At 33.7% G+C, this 23,596-nt stretch overlaps 1 protein-coding gene across 6 annotated transcripts in view; it reads left to right on the plus strand.

Annotated features, from left to right (window-relative positions):
- LOC131161771 (uncharacterized) overlaps nt 1-20,614 on the plus strand; it is a 147,601-nt gene extending 126,987 nt beyond the window's left edge. For all 6 annotated transcript variants that reach the window (XM_058117730.1, XM_058117728.1, XM_058117733.1 and 3 more), the window contains 3 exons: nt 18,153-18,218; nt 18,994-19,071; nt 20,316-20,614. In XM_058117730.1, coding sequence (XP_057973713.1) covers nt 18,153-18,218; nt 18,994-19,071; nt 20,316-20,417 — 246 coding nt within the window. In that variant the 3' untranslated portion in view covers nt 20,418-20,614. The remainder of the gene's footprint in view (nt 1-18,152; nt 18,219-18,993; nt 19,072-20,315) is intronic.
- The last annotated feature ends 2,982 nt before the right edge of the window (nt 20,615-23,596 follow it).

The following is a 23,596-nucleotide window of genomic DNA, read 5'->3' on the forward strand; positions in this document are numbered from 1 at the left end:
ATACCCCACACTTGGGCAACGATCCAACAATCCTTGAATTGTCAAATCTGCAAGAACAAGATCAATAATCTGTGTACAAAGAATTACCCTCAGATAGGGTGGATTAGTACAATTTCAAATACTATATACTTCAATCAAAATATCAATATGAAATACAATTGAAGCTCAAGAGAGATTTCCTCAAGTTTTCCTTCTAGATGAGAATCAACAATTCAGAAATACAGAGAAAGATTGATCAGTTGCTTCCAAAAAATCTCAGCAATTCAAATGTGCAAAGATGAGAGCATGAGAGCTTTAAGAGTATGAGAGTTTCAACTTTGAGAATTGATTTTCAATTGTTTGGTATAATTTGATTTGCAAAACCATGTATTTATAGAGTGAGTTTCCTTGTCTCCCAAGTTGCTTGGAGTGTCCCTAAACTTTTTATAACGTTTAGTTTTAAAAAACTAATTTTTAGAATTTTCCCGTTGAAGTTCAAAATTTAAATTCCCGTAGGGATGGACAGGTGACTTGGGTATGTGTTCATATAGGGTCAGCCGACTGGACAGGCGACTAAGACCTTTCTGTCTGCCAAAAATTGATTCTGTTAGATGGTCAGTTGGCCGACTGAACACAAGTCAAAATGGTCAGTCGGCTAACCTGTCAGTTGGTTGACAAAACCAGTTCATTCTGGTCAGTTGGCTGACCAGTCAGTTTGCTGAGGTGCTGACAGCTTCGACCACCCTTCAGTATTTTGGTCATAGCTTTTTCTATATAACTCCAAATTGGATGTTCTTAGTATCAACAGAAAGCTAAGAGAAAATCTCATAACTTTCATGTTGAACATTTTTAAAATAAGGAGTGTTTGATAGGGAAAAAATGCTCATCAATACAGATATAAAAAAAATAACAGATTTTTTAAAATCCCGAGATTGTTGCTTTTCATTCCAAAAACAATTTTAACCTTTTTGAAATAACTTCTGACCTTATAAAAATATTTTCCAAGTATTTTAAAAGGTAGCTAGGTCTAAGCAATTAACCTAAGAGTTTCATGTATCCATATTGAGATTGGATGAAGTACTTACATAAAGACTTCGTAAGACTTTGACATTTTAAGCACTTAAGTCTTCATGCTTGTCTTTCTTTGACTCTATCTTGTCTTTGAGCTTCAATATATTTTAAACTTTCTCTCGTATTCTTCAAGCTTTAAAATATCATTTTGAAAGTTTCATATGATCGTCCTTCTTTGAAGTATAAGCTTGCAATGGATCCTTGACCTTGCATTTACATGCTTGATCCTTGTGAGTCCTGAAATATCTTTACTCAACCAAATATGTTAAGTTTCACTTGTATGTCAGCATCAAAATAGGATGTTAAGCCTTTTAAGGCCAACAATCTCTCCCTTTTTGATGTTGACAAATAAGGAGCAAATATTTGAGTAAGCCATAAAAAGACTCCCCCTTACAATAAGCATCATCTCAACATATTTAAAATTTCAAGATCAATATCAACACCAATTTCAATATCATACAATATAATGCTCATCACATCATTTAAGTTCAAGATCATTCAGTGTCAAATACTTCTCCATTTTGTTAAATACTTCTCCCCCTTTTACTACATATATCATGTTCAAAATTTCAAAATTTTTCAATACCAAACTCAAATTTTCAATTTTTGCTCTAAACTTCTCTTCCCTTTGACATCAATCAAAAAGAGTAGGATATAAACAAAAAAAATCATATTTTGAGCATATGAAAATCATATATGCATATCAAGCATATGATACTAATTGAGATTTTCATTAATTCTAATTCCAATTGAACTTTTGAAACAATAAAGAATAATACTAATTGAAAATTTATGATACCAATTAAAAAATAATTCATGATACCAATTGAAAAGTTAGAAAAAAAAAAAAAATCAATGAGTCATAATACTCCCCCTGAATTTAATACATTCAGATTTGATACCAATTACCCTTTTATCATCTCATGCTTCATTAATTCATATCTTGTATGTGCTCATGGATATAATTATACTTGTCATGTTCAAAAATTCCAATTTATATATTCATGGATACTAATGTACTTTATAGATACTAATGCTAATGTCACATTATGCATAGCTCATGAATACTAAATTATTTAGATGCAAAATTTTCATTTATCCATGTGATCTATCACAAGCATACATGGTCAAGAATCAAGTCATATCAATATCATACCAAAACTTATGCTTCTAAATTATGCTTAATAACTTTACGCTTAGATTTTCAAAATATAGTGAGTCATTAATCATCAATATTTTCATTGTCTTTAGAGATTTCAAGATACCAATTTCAAGATATACACATGTAGCATATAGCATATCATATAAGCGTGGAATATATCATTATCATGTACATTGTACTATACTTTTGTTTGGATTGTTCTTGCGTTGCTCAAATATTTCATTTCAAAATTGTTTAAAAATTTTACCTTTAGTCAGTCGGCTGAGCTTATGTCCAGTCGGCTGACCTATCCTTTCTACTTAAAGATGTTGTTTAGTCAGTCGGCTGATCTTATGGTCAGTTGGCTGACCTTCACAATTTTTCTGCCAAGATTTCTTCTTTATCAAACTACTTATGCAACAAGTTCTATTTGTTTCAGATATTCTTTTCGTTTGATTTCATATAAACATTCAAACTTTATGTATCTTAATGCTTTTTAATTTAAGCCTTGTATGATTTATTTATTAATTGAGGTCAACAATTTTCTTGAGTTTCAATAAGATAAGCATTAATAAGTTTGAATAATTTTTATCCTTATTCTCTATTTCAATTTGTTCAATATCTTTGTATGATTTTTCATAGATTCGATATCAATTGAAGTTGAAGGATTTAGTATTTCATCTTGGTGCCCATACTTTCTTGGGTCCGGATGGTTTAACAAGGGATGTTTCTTTAATTCTCCAAACTTGTTTTGTTTTTACACATTTCCTCTTTAATGGACATTCAAACTTAACATGCCCCTTTTTCTTACATAGAAAACACGTGGTATGTGTGTAGGCATTGAGGAGGTGTTAGCATAGTCTTTAGAGGCTTTAGTGAAGTATTCCATATAGAGATTCTTTTTCCTTTTATTTTCAATTCTATTGAATATTATGCCTTCTTTATTTAAAGACATTCTTTGTGAGCCAATCATTTTGTCAAAATTTTTTTTTCTTCTAGTAAAATTGTAAATGATTTTGGCTTGATCCTTAATTTCTTTCTTATATCATAAATTTCAAAATTTTCTACATTTTTACCCTTTTTCTTGGTTTTTAGACATTTTAGTAATTTTATCCTCTAATTTAGAAATATATAAGTCTTTCTCATTTTTCATAGAGGATTGGGTTCTCAAGTCTTCTACTTCCTTCATCAATTTTTCATTCTTGCTCTCTAATTTCTTGATGTTAAATCCTTTTCTTTTTCAAGATTCTAATTCAGTCATCACAACTTCATTTTTGTTTTTCAGTGATGTGTATCGTTTAGTCATATTAACTAACATCTTATGCACCTTGAATAAATCATTTTGTAACTCTTCATAAGATGACATGCTTTCATCATTGGATTCATTAGATGAATCACTACAAGAACTATTTAAGGATTTGGATGAGGAGCTTTCCTCATTGTCCCAAGCCATATAACAAGTATAAGCAAGCTCTTGGTCACTTGATTCTTTTTCTGAACTACTTGTACTCAAATTGTCCCAAGTAGTGACTTTCATTGCCTTTTTCTTTTTCTTCTTAGAATCTTTCTTAAGTAGTGGGCATTCCAGTTTTATGTGTCCATCCTTCTTGCAATTATAACATGTGAGGATTTTATTTTTTGATTTCTTTATATTGGTTTCTTCTTCATCTGATTTGGAGTTTTGGATTCTTCTTTTGAATTTATTCTTCCTTCTAAGTATTCTTGCAAGTTTCTTAGATATGAAGGCTAGTTCATCATTTTCATCTTCACTACTAGAGTTTTCTTTTGAAGCTTTGAAGGCTATAGATTCTTGAGCTTTAGTTTTTCCACTTCTTTTATTCATTGTCATTTCATATGTGAGGAGAGAACCTATAAGTTCATTTAAGGAATTGCTTTTCAAATTTCTTCCTTCCGTTATGGCAGTAGCTTTTGGTTCCCATATAGGTGGCAGCCCTCTAAGTATTTTTCCAATCATTTCATAGGTGGTGTATGTTTTTTCTAAGGCATTGAGGGAGTTTATTATGTGGGTGAACTTAGTGTACATGCTAGTGATTGATTCATTCACTCGCTAGTGAGCATATTGATTCGATTGTCCTTTACATCAATAGTACCTTCATAGGTAACTTCCAATTTATCCCAAATCTCTTTGGCTGATTTGCAAGTCATGACCCTATTGAATTCATTCATATCAAGGGCACAATACAATGCATTCATAGCACTTGAATTTACTTATAACATTCTATGGTCATTGTCGGTCCATTCTTTTTCCTCTTTGGGTATTTCCTTGCCATCTACTATTTTAGTAGGAATTAAGTCACCATGTGTGACAACCTTCCAAACTTTCCAATCCATGGTTTGTAGATATATTCTCATCCTTTATTTCCAAAATGTATAATTTAAACCACAAAAGATGGGAGATCTAGTTGAGGATTGACCCTCTCCAAAGGGAGCTACGCCTATTTGTGCCATCTAAATCTTTATGTAACTACTAGTTAGGATTTGCTACAACCCCGCTTTGATACCAATTGAAAATCAAGTTGTAGTCCCAAGATGGGGGGTGAATTGGATTTAAAAATTTATTTTAATTCTTTTCAAGAATCCTTCACCTCTTTTAATTCTTTTTAATGAATTCTTTAACCTATTTTAATTCTTTCAATGAATTCTTGATTTCTTGTTGATTTATCAGATACACAATAAATACTTAAAATAATATTCAATCCACAACCATAATATTCAAACTAAGATATAAGATTCAACTTTTGTTTGTTTGTAGCCCTGTATATATGAAAGTTTGATTCAAGCCCTGTGGTTAATGCAAGCCCTGTGATAATGAATTTGCTTTCTTAAAATGAAGTGCAATATAAAATCTAATATTCTTTTCAAAAGCTTAGACGTTAAATAAACTTTCAGTTTAAAGAATCTTTGGGTGTTTCACCAATTAACATACTCCCTTATGGTTTCCGCAAAGTATGGATCAACCAACGTACTCCCTTTCGGTTTCCGCAATCCCAAAAACAAATTAAGCTTAAATTTATTTAATATCTAATCCACGTAGTATATGTGATTAAAGAATTTAAAACATCCACGCAGTTCGTATATGCTTAAAGTAAAGAGACTAAGGGAAAGAGAGAGACACCGGGTTTTTACGAGGTTCAACTTATCCCTAGCCTCGTCCTCGCCTTTGGCAAACCACCAAAGGATTCACTAAAACTAGTTCCTTTCCGGGCGGAACAAAACCTTACAAGTGATACCCCACGCTCAAATACTCCTTCACTAGGCTAGAGCAATACCTCTCCAAGTGATACCCCACGCTTGGGCAACGATCCAAACAATCATTGAATTGTCAAATCTACAAGAACGAGATCAATAATCTGTGTGCAAAGAATTACCCTCAGATAGGGTGGATTAGTACAATTTCAAATACTATATACTTCAATCAAAATATCAATATGAAATACAATTGAAGCTCAAGAGAGATTTTCCCAAGTTTTCCTTCTAGATGAGAATCAACAATTCAGAAATACAGAGAAGGATTGATCAGTTGCTTCCAAAAAATCTCAGCAATTCAAATGTGCAAAGACGAGAGCATGAGAGCTTTAAGAGTATGAGAGTTTCAGCTTTTGAGAATTGATTTTCAATTGCTTGGTATAATTTGATTTGCAAAACTATGTATTTATAGTGAGTTTTCTTGTCTCCCAAGTTGCTTGGAGTGTCCTTCAAGTTTTTATAACGTTTAGATTTAAAAATATAATTTTTAGAATTTTCCTGTTGAAGTTCAAAATTTAAATTCCCGTAGGGTTAGTTGGTTGGACAGGTGGCTGGGTAGGTGTTTATACAAGGTCAGCCGGCTGGGCATGCGATTGAGACCTTTCTGTTCGCCAAAAATTGATTCTCTTAGATGATCAGTCGGCTGACTGAACACAGGTCAAAATGGTTAGTCGGCTGACATGTCAGTTGGCTGACAAAACCAGTTTATTCTAGTCAGTTGGCTAACCAGTCAGTTTGCTGAGGTGCTGACAGCTTCGACCACCCTTTAGTATTTTGGTCATAACTTTTTCTGTATAACTCCAAATTGTGCATCCTTAGTATCAACAGAAAGCTAAGAAAAAATCCCATAACTTTCATGTTGAACACTTTTTAAAATAAGGAGTGTTTGATAGAGAAAAATGTTCATCAATACAGATATAAAAAAAAATAACAGATTTTGGAAAATCCCGAGATTGTTGTTTTTCATTCCAAAAACATTTTTAACCTTTTTGAAATAACTTCTGACCTTATAAAAATATTTTTCAAGTATTTTAAAAGGTATCTAGGTCTAAGCAATTAACCTAAGAGTTTCATGTATCCATATTGAAATTGGATGAAGTACTTACATAAAGACTTCTTAAGACTTTGACATTCTAAGCACTTAAGTCTTCATGCTTGTCTTTCTTTGACTCCATCTTGTCTTTGAGCTTCAATATATTTTAAGCTCTCTCTCATATTGTTCAAGCTTTAAAATATCATCTTGAAAGTTTCATATGATCATCCTTCTTTGAAGTATAAGCTTGCAATGGATCCTTGACTTTGCATTTTTATGCTTGATCCTTGTGAGTCCTAAAATGTCATTATTTAACCAAATATATTAAGTTCCACTTGTTTGTTAGCATCAAAACAGGATGTTAAGCCTTGTAAGGCTAATAGTATGATACAGGGACATCATGTATAGGGGAAACATATCCTCAAAGTCGTTATGGACTACTTGATATACTTGAAAATTATGACTTGTGTATTCCTCCTGGGTACCAATCTTCACAACCCAAGAGAAGGAGTTCTACTAGTGGTGACCTTAGTGACAGTCATAGTGCACAAAGTAGAATAAGTCGCCAACATCATGATCGTGATTCTACTAAAAATTCATATGTTGTGGTTCGTAGTTTTGGCGACTTTGGTTTGGATGATTCATCATCAAAATCATATGGATCTCAACCAGCATATCCATCATCTCATAGTGAGTCTTCTTCTACACACTACCCACAGCCAGCCCCAGCCCCAACTTATGGACATTATTCAGGATATGGTCAAATAGGAGATTATGCACCTCCTATATCAGATGAATTTTCACCACCAGTACATTTTTAGGAGCAACAACGAAATGACGCAAACTTGGGTTTATTCAGCTATGTATTTCCCCAAGGATGGGGAGATAATTTCCAATCCCTATCTCGAGATACAGATGCAAATTATGAAGACCCTCCACGTCGTTCTTTTTTGTGGTGACATGTGTTATGTTATAAATTTGTAATATTATATTAATGTATTTTCAACTATTTATTGATATTTGATGCCGATCACTTTTTAAATTCATGTATGTATAATGTGCATATTGAGTATTGAGTCTATTGACTCATTTTTAGTAACTTTATGTCTTTAATTAATTGATTCTTTATTTTAATTACATTTCTACATCTTTGTACTTACTAAAGTAATGTAAACTATAAAAAAATATGAGTTTTTTTTTTTGTAAACAGCGCACTAAAATTAATATAAAAATCATAATACCTATTAAAAAGCACTTGTAGGTTGAATGAAAGCCTTCAAAATTCATTAAAAATCGCGTATTAATGGATTTCATGCTTATTTTTCGATTTTGGCATGGTTGTGCATGCGTGAAAAAAATTCACAACCGTTACACCCGCTTTCCGTTACGTAACATTCACGTCTCCCACGTCCCTTACGCGACGTTGCCCGCGACCGCTATTTTGAACCATGAACCAGAGTCTGAGCACCTAATGGCAATAAGCTTGTTCTGATGACAAGAAAGCTGCATAAGTGCTTCAAAAAGGTTTCTCCACCACCCTTCACTGTTCTTACTCTCCGAAACACATAAGATGCTGCATTTTCCTCCTGCGTTCCCCTTTTCTATATGAAGAAATATCCCCATCATAGAATTGCAATTTAATTGAGGCCCGAGTGTCTTTTCCTTTGAGTATAGGCTGTTGGAAATATAATAGAAGGAAAAATATTTACTAATAAAATTAATATTAAATAAAAGTACAAATACTTATCAAAAGCTGAGGCGTGGAAGGATCACCGTCCTTGAAGCCAATTTCGCAGCTATAGAGAACATTTCTTGGTACATATAATCATTGTGCGCACGACTTTCAGGATTATTCAGTTGGCTCAGTTTTGCGTGCACTCAAAAATACCAAAGCAATAGGAGATGTAGTGTCATTATTTACCCAACAAAATATATATTTTAAGAAAGAAAAAAAGATAGACTTGTTTTGAAGAAGAAAAACGTACCTTGAAATGAAGTTGGATCACAGTTTATGTAGGTAAAATTAAGTATAACTTCTCGCATCATAAATACGAAACCATTAAAGTAGTAGTTAACATTTAAAAACATTAAAACTAATTAATATGTTAAAATTTAATGTTTATTTAATTAAAATAAAACCAACAACTATTAAATGGACATTTTTTAATTTGAAACATCTAACATAAATATCAACAATCCCCCACATGTTTCAAATTAAAAAATCGAGGAAAGACAAAAATCAGGGTTTGGTAATTATGAGATGTAATGCATTGGGTGATAGTACCTTTTAGTTTAAATTGCACTTAAAGAAAATATGTTGTGAGTTGTAAGAATTTGGTGAACATTAAATTCTTGAACCGAATTCTTTTAGCTTAACACTATACACATATCACTTTCATAACATCTCTAGACACAAAACTCCTGTATGTTGATACGAATAAGTCATGCACCATACCTGGATATTCATGAGTACTCTAGAAATTTTTAGCCCAGTAAATTTTCATAGAGAGCAGCCCCACTTCCACAGTCACATGGGTAAATCCATCAAGTGTGTAACTGTAACTAAACACACCACCTAACAAAGGATATGAATTTATTAAGACTTGTGAGATAAACTCAACCTCACAATCATTACAATTGAACCATTCAAAACACCATAGGGATGATCAAAACAATAATAATGCTCACCAAACTACTCAATGACTTGTTATAACTCATTGACCCTAATTCATGGAATCTTCAATCACATAGGTTGGGTTGCTATCATTAGTAGTTTATGTTAAGGGCTTAAGACACATCCCCCTCGATGTTTATTTTCTATTAGTTGTTTAGCTAGTCTTTTAGATTAGGAGTTCATTAATCAACATTTGAATCTCATATTTTAATCATGTTGATATTAGGTACCCCCACATTTTTGTGATCACACTAATAATAGCCCAATTTGACTATTCAATTAGCTTAGATTAGTCCACAAATATATTAACCAAAGTCAACACTATGGCTATATGTCTATTATCCACTTGGATAATGCAACACAAAATAAATAATTTACACACCTAAGTGTGTTTACACTTTCATTTCTCCATGCCATTTAATGGCTAAGTGACTTCATCCCCACACCATTGCTTCCATGTATTATGCCTTTTTTGCACCTGTTAATTTTCCTTTCAAAGACATAAAACTCATTTGTAATATATATATGTACATGTTTATGCATCATCACACATTTTCATGAATGAACAAGAATACCAAAAACCACATTGGATACCCCCCACAACTAAAGATAATTAATTTGGGTGACTTATGAGAATTCACCTCATTATGGGAAAATTAGGTAATATTCTAGTTTATGCAGTAGAATTGAAAGACAAAATATTATAATATTGTCTACTACAAAATAGTAGGAAATGATCCACTGAAAATGCTAATGCCACAATAAAAAGTTTGCATTTAGACATCACTAAAGAAATTACTGTACTATATCCTGTCCATGTAAATAGCTAGAGCATTCATAGTAAAATCAAATCAAGAATAATGTCGGCTCATTTATGCACACATGCTTCCACCACTTAAAAACAAGTCATAACAATAGTGGGGAGTGCTTAAATTCTTATATTACTGTAGACCCCACTATTAATTAGGTTGTGATGTATAGAGAAAACCTTACAATCGCAATATTTTTCCCCCCATTTTATAAAAAAAATTACCATCAGTTTGAAAAAGGAAAACAGGGTCCCAAAAAAATTAAGAAACACAAAAGAGGTATATGGCTGTATTTTCTGCCCTTTTGAATTGCATGTTTCACCCATTGAAGGTGATAATATTTGAGCTTGAGGATTGTTATCTCTACGCTCCATAATAGATGGAGTTCTGTTTCATAACCAACAATTATTTGTCACTCTCAAAGCATTATTACCATTGAAAGTCTTCATAAATGAAGTTGGATTTGGTTTACAAATCATGCAAGTACTTTCAAATAAATCAAACCAAACGATTGGTATGAAGGTTCTAAGAATTGGGTGAAAATGCAAACGAGATGGAGCAATAAAAAAATTGAACATGTCAATAAAGCATATTGGAGAAGTCAAACATTCTTGATTAACCGAATCACTTACACATCCCAAACCTCAGTCATTTCCTGTAGAACAAAATGAAACTAGCCAACACACACCAAATTAAAAGCATTTTTGACAAAATAAATAAACTAAATGCAATTTTACTAAAATTGCTTTAGAGATTAATGATATAAAATTTCTACAGTATTTGTGACATCATTTGCAATTGATGTTTCCATCAACTGCAATGTTGTGTTTGACTCCCCCAAAGTTGTGCAACGCACAAATAGGAAAAGAAAATATCATTTAAACTTGTAGAAAATATAAATAATATCAATTTAATTGGTTGTAAAACATTTCAAACCAAAAATAAAATCAAAACTACAAGGGGCTAAGTTAAGTTAAATAATAGTGAAAGGTGATTATATTTTTAGACATCACTAAAGAAACACATTACTTTATCGACACTTTACTTGATCCAAACATTTTTTACCAACTTTAGCAAATCATGATTGCACTAACCAACAAATTGCCTTGATCATTAATATGACATTTAGGGTTTGACCAAAGCTGCAAAACTCAACCACAACAAATTAGGACAAGATGGTTAAATGTAAATTTCATGGGTGCAAGAAAAATTTGTGACTACGTATCTTGCTCTCATTGTGCTAAAATGATTCGACTTTAAGATTGTTGGAAATATAACAAAAGGAAAAATATTTACTAATAAAATTAATATTAAATAAAAGTACAAATATGTACCAAAAGCTGAAGCGTGGAAGGACTATTTCCTTAAAGCCGATTTCATGCCACCGTATCTTGGTGCATATAGTCACTGCGCGCACGACCTCTGGGATTACTCAGCTAGCTTAGTTTTGTATGCATTCACAAACACCAGAGCGATAGGATATGTAGTGTCATTTAGTTACCCAAAAAAATATAAATCTGAAGATATAGAAGATAGAGTTGTTTTAAAGAAGAAAAATGTATCTTGAAATGAAGCTGGATCACAGTTTATATTGGTAAAATTAAGTATAATTTCCAGCATCATAAATATGAAATAGTTAAAGTAGTAGTTAATATTTTAAAACATTAAAACTAATTAATATTAAATTTTAACGTATATTTAATTAAAATAAAACTGACAGCTATTAAACGGACATTTTTTAATTTGAAACATCTAACATAAATATCAACATAGGCCTCCTCGATTAAGTTCGTCAACACCTTGTTTTCCTTCACATGTTAACCCCAATATCTTCACAATCTAGATAATTCCTCTTTCTTAAGAAGAATATACGAAAACTTAATATTTCCTCTTTGATCTTGTTAGTCAGTTCAATTCAATGTGGGGTTTATCCAAAATAGAAAATCAAAGATTGAATACAAAAAATAGACTCCGTGGATACTTTTAAAGTGGGATCCAACAATTTTGTGTATATACAAGTAGTTTTTTAAAACATGGGATTCAACAAAACAAGCTGATCAAAGAGTAGAACAAAAAAGAAAAAAGAACTATATCCAAAAAGCACGGAATTGAGAGTCAAAGGTGACACTAACCAGATTGTACTTCTTGATGCTGTCTTTCCTGTCCCTTTGATAATAATTGTGATGATGAGAGACTCCATCTGCCTCTTTGGTCATAAAATCCATCCTCTTATACTTTTTCTTTCTTTCCAGTGCCCAACTCAATGACCCATCTCCATTTCCATTCTCCTGCATAGTGCAGACGATCTCCTTCTCTCTCTCTGCACAACTATAAGTGAAAAAATTATTATTTTTTTCTTAGACCTGGGGTTCTCCCTACACAATTTTATGACATGGGTTCTCTGTTTGTTCTTAGACCTGGTTTCTTTCTTTCCTATCTATATGTCTGACATAATTCTTCGTCCTCTGGATTTGATTTTTGCTTATGGCCAAATTCTTTTGGAATTCTATTGCGCAAATGTGCATTTCCTGTTTGTTAAAGCCATTGGTAGGAGTTTTATTTGAGTGTGCATCTTAAAGTATTTTAAAGAAAGCTATGCAGTGACACAAGTACTAACAAAGAGGTGTGATAATGTTCACTTCAATTTACCTTCTTGGTGCCACCATTGTTTGTGCAATGCACAAGCACAAAAGTTGCAAAGCTCATTCCAGAAAATGTGAAAATAAACTCAGCCAGATATGAACAGGATGATGCTTGACTGATCTGATGTCCAAGAAACCACCATTACTAAAAAAGATACCTTCGACTCTTAAGAGGAAAAAATTAATAGATTGTAGATAACAATTCAAATCAATCAAATTTGAAATGGAGCATGTAGAAATTAAGCGGTTGGTTTTTCCCCCTTTGACCTATATGTGATGCAATTGCAAAAGAACGATTAAATAAAAATAATACACTAATAAATTGATATATTTGAAGGAAAAAGACAAGGGGTTGAAGATCCCAATAAGTGCAGAAAGTGGACCTTGAACAATGAGGGATTATAGTTGCATTCAGCACTCAGTGAAGTCCTTGCAAGTTCATGTCTCATGCCTCTCTCTCTACCTCTATTTCCCTCCTTTTCCTTTCTCTATTCTCTCTCCATGTGTATAGAATCTATAGATTGTTTAATAGGGTGTAAGGAAGGCAGATCCTTCCAAATCCATTCAGATCAGGGGGAAATCTTATGACCCATGTTTAGAAAGGGTGAAGGGAGTAGGTTATTTGCATAAAGCTGGTTATGTGCTTATGATGTGTTGGAAACTCTACTTGTGAGAATTTTTCCACATCAGAAAATTGAGTGGAGGGTGAGAGGCTTACATATGCATTGGGCCAAAGACTTAGCTTAAGATTTTAGGTCAACTTGGTGCTCACCCATATATATTAAGCTCATTTGTCATGTGTCCATGAAATTATCGAAATTACTGTTGAAATTTCCTCTTTTTGTTACCCTTGAAATCAAAATGCCAATCAATTTCCGTCTTGCATAATTTCTATCAAAATTTCAATGAATCATCCAAAATTTATCGAATCGCCAATTTTAGTGGAACTGCCCGAAATTTTAACTATAGAATTAAATTTCCTTAGTTAAAATGTGGGATTTAGACTCAAAGTGAAATTTCTCTCTTAAGTTATCTTCCTGTTTTTATTGAAACAAAAGATTATTACAAGGGCTTTTGAATTACATGAAAAATTAAATCTTCAACATCATTTTATCATTAATGTCTAAATTATTTTGATTTTTATAATAAAAATATTTAATTGGTTCATTTATATTAATCTAGTATGTTTAATACACATACACTATCACAACTATTGCACCTCATACACAACATAGATGTATTTAATTTGTGATATATTAGTCCTAAAACTTACATTATTATGCCTTTTTACCATTTCTAACATTTCGTAAAAGAATTCCATGTTTTACTACTAATTTCCATTAATTTTTCAAATTGACATTGAAATTTCCATCCAAATTTCCGTACCTTTGGAGCTTCATAATTTTAGTTGAAATTGAAATTTAAGATGTTGGTTAGGACCAAATTGATCCAGAAGTTTAAGCCATTATGTCTTGTGACCAAGCATGTAAAACGCTCATCCTCAACTCAGTTACTGATTTGGGACAACTGCCACCAAGTGTGAAATTTCTAACTTGGTGGAGAATAGGAAGACCACAAAAGAGTAGACAAATTAGTGTTTCAGGTAGCAAAATGGATGTTTTCTTGTTTTGCAACTGGGCATGATGGGTTTGAGATGTTTTTAGAGGAAAAGAGGTTTGGTTGATTGATTTCTGTTTCAGGCACTTGTGGCAGGCGAAATATCCGATCCTCAATGTCATGGTGAGAACAAATCCAATGGTGGGAGATAGGTCGATTTGTTAAAGAAGAACGCATAGACCAGTGGAGAAGGTGGAGATTTTCCATTTGTTGACAGTACTTCAGCGAAAATTCAGTATCTTGGCTGCACAAATTGGCTTCTAGCCTGTAGAAAAAAGGAAGGAGGTGATGCTTCCTTCTAAAGCCCAATTCCATGTGTATAAAAGAAATAGAATGGAGCATCCATAAATATTATTTTGGATTTGGGCCATATAATTTCTCAAAATCTTCAATAGCCCATGCAAGGGCCTATGGGGCTACTGCAGTGCCTTCTGTTTCAGAAAAACTGTCTGTAGCTAAAGAAAATCAGATTCAACAAGGGCAAAAGCCTGGTTGTTTGCAGAAGTCAGCTCGCCTCGATCTGAAGGCGAATAGACTACAGCTTTCTTCTAATTAGGGGTATCCTGCATGAAGAGTGGCCAACTCACCTAATATGAAGGCTACTATTGATTTTAGTGCGAATGATCAGGGAGATAAGTTTTTTTAAGAAGAATGATCAGTAGGGAAGTGGTAGAAATGTTGTTTCAAATGGGTCTAACAAGAGTTCATCTCGAGGGCAATGAAGTCAGGCCTTAAGATACGCATCGGTTACATCCTGAGATGTGCTCTCAAGAGGAATAATGGTGGAAGTTTTACATTTGTTGAGCTTTGGGCTGAATCTAGGAGTGGTTTGAGAATAATGGTAATAAGAGGGAAGGTGTTCAAAGTAAAAAAAGTAAAAAATGGGGTATATGTGTTGAGTTTCCCTCTTGTGTGGAGGATGACGTACATATATTTGGAGTAATCCATTTGGATGTCTTGGCCATGCGCAAGTAAAAGATGATATTTATCTCGGTGGTAGACCACTTGGTAGGATGGCCATGCAATGAGACTTCATTTTGGTTAGTTGCTTTGAAGCATTGAAACTTCAACTAGGGCAAAGTGCCAGTATCCATGTACCAGACTATGCTTTTTAGGCATGACCCAACAGCACCAGGTAATTTGGCATGTTGGACTTATTTTTATTTCGAGACACTTGTTGGGTATGGCAAAGCTGAAGTGTCCAAGACTTGCATGGCACAGCTGGTGCTAATACAAAGAAAAAAATAAAAATTTTAGAGGGGCATATTGTAATATTATCAAATTTTGAGAGATTTATTATGTTCAAAAGATATATATTGGCTAAACTAAATGGACTTGTAACTTGCATCGACCACGTTACCAAACAAAATTCCATCAATCAATGAAGAGACCAAAAAGTAAAGTTATCAACATCATAAGCAAATTCAATGATGTTCGAATACTGTTTTTTATTTCGATTAAAACAATATGTTATTTACAGAATCATATGTAAAAAGTATGTTTTCTATCTCCATGCCCTTGTTGTATCCTGTCTTGATTTTTTAAGATTTGACATGTAATGTGTCAAGACATGTATCATGCTGGACACCCATGTCGTTGTCCATGCTTCATAGGTTAGCTGTGGTTTCCTTTGGAAGATGGGTCATATTTGCAGAATCAAACTTAAATTCATTGGGAAGCAATAAGCTTTAGTTTATGCACGCTTTGAGACAGCCAAGAAGAGAGTGAAAGAGAGGGAAAAAGCTTTCTGAAAAAAATCTTGGTTTAAGGGGTATGTGAAGCCAGCTTGTTTTTTATTATCAGACCATGATATCTAGTCCAATTGAGCTGAAATTTCAGCAGCATGTTCATGACTCATGCTCCTTTCTTGTAGATGGCGTAATTGTGATTGGAAGCTCCATAGAGCTGATTTCTAGCTGGAATGGCAGGGTGAAACCATTTGGTTTTAAGATCCAGAGCAGGCTGGGCTGCCCAATGGGGTTCACCAGAGCCAGTCATCTGGCTGATCAAGTCAAGCATCCAAACTCAAAATTTACATGAACCAAAGTTGACCCTGATGACCTGGTCAAAAGAAACTCTACCCTGGCTAAATAGGGGTCAATAGTGGGCCAACTCGGTGCCTCACATAAAAAAAAAAAAAAAATCATGAAAGTTGCTAGCTATCTCATTTGAACCTGTGATCTCAACATTCTATCAAGGTATGTGCTACCGGTCTACCACTAAATCAACTTCACATAGTTGTATATTTACCAAGTAACAGATATAACAGTGTAAAAGCCAAAGAAATTATTTTACTTGAATTAAACATTTTTCTATATCTTCCAATATTTTTGTTTGAGCTAAATTCCTAGAATATTTTAGACAAATATACCAGTTTTATTTAGAATATGTCATTAATTATTTTTTACTCTAATGGCTAATATGTTATCATGACCAATATCTTTGTAATATTATCTGATATTATTGTTATTATACACACACACACACACACACAATGTCATGCTAACATAAGTACATAACAATTTCGACCACTGAGTTGATCCACTGACCAACCTACTTTCTTTTCTAGGTTGGTCCCTGGTCTGGGTTTTAAAACTATGGTTGAAAACTTGAAACCTCTCCATGTAGTTTGATTCTACCTTGTTAATGATGACTTGTGTTGAGTACCAAGAATTTGTTGTTCTTGATTATACTTGGTGTATGCCTCTTGTTTCTTATAGGGAACACTAATGTTACTATTTTGACAGATTGCAAGTTTGGGAGTATGCCTCTTGTTTCTTCTAGGGAACATTTGACAGATTACAAGTTTGGGAGTAGACTTCAGTTTGGTGGTTTTTCCCAACATACTAAAAGGTTTTCCATGTAAATCATGGTGTCTTCTTTATGTGTCTGGCTAATTTGTGTTGTTGATTCTATGTAGTGTTGATTTGAATAAGGGGAAGTATTACCTTGGTTTGTTGTGTTTTTGAGATCACCTCTTACCCTGTTCCCTGACAATGTATTGGACAAGGAGAGTGATTTTGATAGTGATTCTGGGTGACAATTGTTTATTATTGGATGATTTGTGTACTCAGTATGGGGGTAATTTAGTGTGTATTTGGAAGGAGTTTCAATATTTGCGGAATTTAGGTGCAGATAAGAATCTGATCATGGAGGGAGCAAAATGCTGATTTTAAATGAGATGCTATTTTACCACTTGATATTTATCCAGAAAAGAAGTTTGTGAAAAAGGATTATGTAACTCAAGCTCCCATTGTTGGGATGCATGTGCACACCTGACAGACTCTGGAAAGGAAATTAGGTTGGATAGTGGAAGAAACAAGCAGAAAAAAGGGCCAATGAGAGAGATGGATTAAAGTGCTTCATCAATTCTGATAGTGAAGGGTTTAAGAATTGCTTTCTTGAATAAATCCTTTTAATTTTAGTTAATATATATATATATATATATATATATATATATATATATATATAGGAATCCAATAAATTCTTGACTATGTGAGATATAATCTTGCAGTTTTTTAAAAATCTTGTTTCGCAGTTACAAATTTAAAAGGCACAGATAGCAATAGTGACTTCTTGCTGGGATTTATTTGTTTGAACATGTACCTGGCTATGCAATTACTCAAACTGGGTGGCAACTTTCTGCGCTCTCTCTCTCTCTCTCTCTCTCATGGTTGACAACACGAACTGTTTGTTCATGTTAATGTGGATTACAACTCACCATTCTCTTGAAGTATCCCGGGATGCACCAAAAACAGTTGACGCTGACCATTGTAGAGCCACAATGCTTCAAGTGCTGAAATCTTTCATCATGAATTTACTTATTTATATTCAATATTTTGAAACTGTTAGGTACATTTGTTCTGGCATGCTTTAATATGCAGCTAACAACCTGATGTTATTATTTCTGATGCTGCAGATAACTGGACTTGCTTTCTCAACAACAGATCCTGATTATATCTATATACAAGGGGTTGACTATGAGGTGATTGTTTTTTCTGAAACCTATATAATATTCATTTTTTTTTTTTTTTTTAATTTCAAGGTTGTGAATTATTTAAAGGCATGTATTCTTTCAATCTGGGTAAATTTTTATATAATATTCAACTTTTTTTATTTTTTTTTATTTTAAGGTTGTGAATTATTAAAATGCATGTATTCTTTCACTCTGGGTAAATTTTTCATCAGGGCCAGAACCTTGTGTCCTCAAAATTTAGATTAGATGTCATGCAGGTTTAGAATGCTGAAAGGCCATTTAAAAATAAATAAATAAATTATGGGGAGGATGGATGTGTGTGGGCACTAGAGCATGGTTGTTCTGAGCTCATGTCATGGTCAGGGATCAGCTTCACAATTGTTCAGGCAGTTTTCAATGTCAACTATGTGGTGAAATATAGTTATTAGAGGAGAGGATCCTAACCTACTCCATTGTGGGACAAGAAGTTGGATTTAATAGCACGTGGGTTCATGATGCAGATCTTTTTGCAACATCCCTTTGGAGGATGTTGCATGTGGGCACTGGGATGAAATGTCTTAGCTGGTGTTAATGCTTGTGGATTAGCTTCTAAGGCAGTAGTTTTTAAGGGCAACTATGTTGCAAAGTGGCTTTAAAGAGAGAGATTATATAGACCTAGTCTAGTGCAGTGTTTTGTAATTACTTTTGAGGGGGGTTATTGGCATTTTTCTGTTACAACCACTGAATGGATTACTTTTTAGGGTCCCTTTATACAGTTGTTTGAATGGTAAACTTATATTTGCAGGTCTATTGCGGACAATGGAAAGAAAGAAAGAAAATATTTTCATTTAGAGGCGACTCAAACTGGCTTGGATTCAATAAGGTATGGTAGTTTTCTGAAATCATCCCCTCAATATGCATGTAATACGCACCAGTTTACTTTTTAAGCACAGTACAGTGTAACTTCAACTTATTCTTTTTTTTTTTTTTTTCATTATGCAAAATTAGAAAAGCAATTCAAGAAGCATGACACCTCCAAAGGACTGGTGTCCCTATAAAGTCTTGAGAAAGTACCATCATGAGATGACTAGAGTCCTTATCCAAATTCTTGTGCTGAAACTTTACATTCAATAGTAGCTTATTGTATGCCACTTTGCTATATTCCTGATATACATAAGAACACACATATACGACCATGCTCATCTAGCACCTAGATGTCAATTGACTTTTTTCTAACAGCCATACATAAAACCACAGAAGATAGTGACAATAGTTCTCATGCATAGCTTGTTGATCATATTTGGGCCCTTTTTGATTCCCGACGAGGCTTGATCACCTTGATCAAACAGAGTTTCAAATTTTAAAAGATCTCAAGATAGAAGTAAAAAAATGTGGCCTTATTGATTTGGGACCAACCATTATAGGATGTGGCCTAAGTTTGGTTGGCCAACCTTTGGCCATAATCTCATGTGGCCCTACAAATAAAGGTGTCACCGAACTGTTTCAGTGGACATGCACAATCGCACATGCATATATGCTTAATTCATCTCCATTGTTACACACTAGTTAAAATTTTCAGGTTGGTTGCTCTGCTATTCAATTCTATGGCAGCTTGTTCTATTAATGTTAGAGAAAGGACATATACTCTTGCACAGGTCTAGCTACATCACTTCTCATATTAAGGATGAGAAATGATATCGAAGATCAGTTAATGGGGCTATATTTTACATATGTGATAATTTATTTTTTCTATAATACGTTTTCATATGACATCTACTTTGTGGAAGTAAGGTTCTAGGTACCATGCCCTCTTCAAACCCTTAATTGGGAGTATTGTGCATGGAATGCTAATTTTATTGATGTTTTATATACTGTGCATTACTATGTTCAAGTCCAATCACAGGATCAAATTGATCAGGTTGATCTTCAGCACAATATATACTAGGCTAGGCACATCGTATATGGGGTCTTAATCCTCTCCATCGAATAATGCTATGTTTCCGGAACCTAATGACTCAGTGGATATGGAACTTTGTTCCAGTCATACTCTAATGCCCCAAAAAAAAAAAAATGTAATGACCATTCCACAGTTTTATGTGTTAATCCATGTCTCCATGTTTTGTGCAGTGCCCGAGGGATGATGTTTTGGGCGGGTGGTGTGATTCAGGTAGCATCTTCGTGGTTGATGTTGCAGCTAAGGAAAACAAATTAAATTTGCTGGGTGGCTAATATATTCCCTGCCAAACCCAAGTTTTATGCATCTCTATGGAATTGTTTCATTCTTGTTAAGTGGAAATATGTATCAACTCAGTATGTCCATAGTGGTTAGGAACGGGAGGAAAAAGCAGCCATGGTTCATCTCCTGGAATTACAATTGGTTTTTAAGTTGGTTCGTATAGATGCGGTGGAATCTCGTTTGTGTTGCCTTTTTTGTTTTTTCATTAGAAGTGTTTTTTTCTTTTTGTTGCCAGAGAGAGATCCTGCAGCTGCTACAAAATAAATAGGGGGCGGGAAATGGGTGGATTGGGCAGAGCATAGAGAGCTTGGATATATAGCCCTGTTTATTTTGACACTTTTCTATATTCTCAAATGTGGGATACATGGAATATACAAAAATCTTGTTTGATTAAAAAAAATTATTTATAGAAACTTGAAAACACCCTCTAAAAAATAAAGGTTTTGAGGACATGATTTAAGACGTTTTTCATGTTTTTAGACAATTTCAAAGCCGCGTGGCATGAGATGCAATCTATTTCCTGATAGTAATTGTAATAATCTCTAACCTTGACTGCTAACAAGGGAATTTCTCAACTTTAGTTTGGTTTTTTAGTTTTGGAAGGTACCCATGTTAAGCCCATGCAGTATGGTAGAATCATACCTCAAATCAACAAGAAGCGTTTGTCTTATTAGATGAAGTCGATTACAAGAATCATTTTTCGACAATTTTTTGATCCAGAGTGGCCTATATATACATATGTAGGGTACCATGTTTGAAAGGAACTGCGGCCTACCCGCCTTGAGAGAACCCGTTCTCTCTCATCTTTTGGTTGGGTGCAGATGGATTCGGGGAGGGAATGGGTGGAATTTTACCACTCATTGAAAGTGAAAGAACTCAATTACTAAATGGAGAGGATAATTGTTATTCAAATGTCTAACCTATCGATTTCGGTGTTAGGGCTAATATGCTGTGCTTTATTCTTTTCATTTAGCGATAGATAGGATTGTTGGCAATATGCCAAAAGCCTTGGAATGCTACTTGGCTCGAGCCATGGACTGGAGGGAGGCCCATCAACAAATAGTGCATTGCTTAACTCATCAGATTATTGGGTGTCATAGGCCAGGAGATAATCAGTATGAGGCAGCAACCAATCCCAGTTTCTATTATATTAAGGGATACTGAATCTTCCTTACTACCTCATTCCAAGTTATTTTAAGCCTATCCCTATCCCTTTTCACACAAAGAATCATAACTAATTTACTCCTCACATGTGCTCTACTAGGTCTACATTTCAAATGCTAAAACCATCTAAGTCGTCTCTCTTTTATCTTATTTTTAATCAGTGTCATGCATAAATTATTGCGTATATGTTTATTTCTTAATTAATCTTTTAAAGTTAAACCACTCATCCACCTTAACATACACATCTTAGAAACTTTCATTTTTTGTACATGTTATTTCTTATATGCCTAGCATTTTGAACCATAAAACCTAATTGGTTTTACAGTTATCTTATGAAAATTTCTTTTTAAAAGGTATTCCACGACCACACAACATACCTGACGCACTCCTCCATTTTACCCAATTTGTCTTAATTTTATGTACTACATCTTCTTCAATTTCCCCTACGCCTTACATAACAGATCCAAGATATATAAATATATTAATGCTATTAATCTCTTGATTATCTAGTTTAATATTGTTGGAATTGGTGTATTCCCAAGAGGGAGGGGGGTGAATTGGAAATTGAAAAAAATTTTCACTAATTTAAACAATTATGCCGATTTACCATATCTCACATCCCATTCGAAATAAAACATGTATGCAAAACAAGTGAGCAATGTGTGTATACATACACGTGTGCTGCATATCTCATTTAACTTAATTATGTGTGCATGCAAGATGGTCATAACAAAATATGAATCAACATACATATACTGAAATTAAAGTACAGAAAGTAAATGAGATAGGGAGAGAGCGATACATGATATTTGTTATTGAGGTTCGGTCGAACCAACCTACATCCCCACCTTGGGCATATCCCTTAAGGATTCTACTAGCCCTGCTCACTTACAAGTGGAGCAGAAACTGTTTACAGTGTCCTTCCGAGGTGGACATTTCTCAACTCAATTATAAGGTTGAGCCTAACTTGTCTCACTTATAAGGTTGAGACTCCCTAGTTCAATTTTCGGGTTGAACCCAATCGGTCACATTTATGGGGTTGAGACTCCTCAGTTCAATTTACGAGATGAACCCAACCAGTACATGAAAAATATTTTTTGTACAAAAATTTGCTTCTGAATACAAGTAGAGATGTACAACATTAAAGTTCAAATATATGCACTCTCTTATGATATGATTTATGCTCAATAGAGAAATGGTACTATCAAATGATTTTGCACAAATAAAATATATGTGGAAAATGAGTATTATTGTTCTCCTATAAATAATTTTGCAAATAAAAAATATTTGGAAAATCTAGGAATTTAAGCTCAAGAAAATATTTGTACTGTAAATAATTTTCTCCCAAAAAATATTTATTAAAGAAATAACCGGGAGAAAACTTAAGCAATACTCTCAAAAATATTTTTCAAAGATTAAATGTCTAGTGAGAGTATGTGCAAATAAAATGTCCTAAATAAAATACTCTTCAAAAATGATTTTGAAATAAAAGCATGAAAGAGAGTTGGAGAGATTTGTACAAAAGATTTTGCCAAAAAAAAAAAAGATTTTAACAATAAAAATAGGTTTTGGGGGAACTTTGATTAGAATAAAATTAGAGAGAAAAGTTGGCTAATCAAAGTTGCTAATCTGGAGTCATGAGGGGGTATTTATAGATTTTTGAAAAATATGACTTTTGGGACTTGCTTGGTATTTTGGAAAAGTTTAATTAAAAGTTACTGACATTTTAGCACTTTTAAAAAAATTCCAACCCGAGAGGTTCGGTCGACTGTATTTTGAGTTTGGTTGGCTATATTGATAAGTATGGTCGACCGAGACACTTTTGAACTATAGATATAGTCAACTGAATCAAGGCAATTTTGAAAGTGTTTGAGGTTCGATCAACTGTATTTTAAGTTCGGTCTGCTATTCATATGGTTCGGTTCGGTCGACTATATTATAAATGAACTGAACATTCAGTCGGCTATATTGATAAGTACGGTCGACCGAGGCACTTTTGAACTATAGA

This window comes from Malania oleifera, chromosome 8 (genome assembly GCF_029873635.1).
Source record: "Malania oleifera isolate guangnan ecotype guangnan chromosome 8, ASM2987363v1, whole genome shotgun sequence".
Taxonomy (NCBI): Eukaryota; Viridiplantae; Streptophyta; class Magnoliopsida; order Santalales; family Ximeniaceae; genus Malania; species Malania oleifera.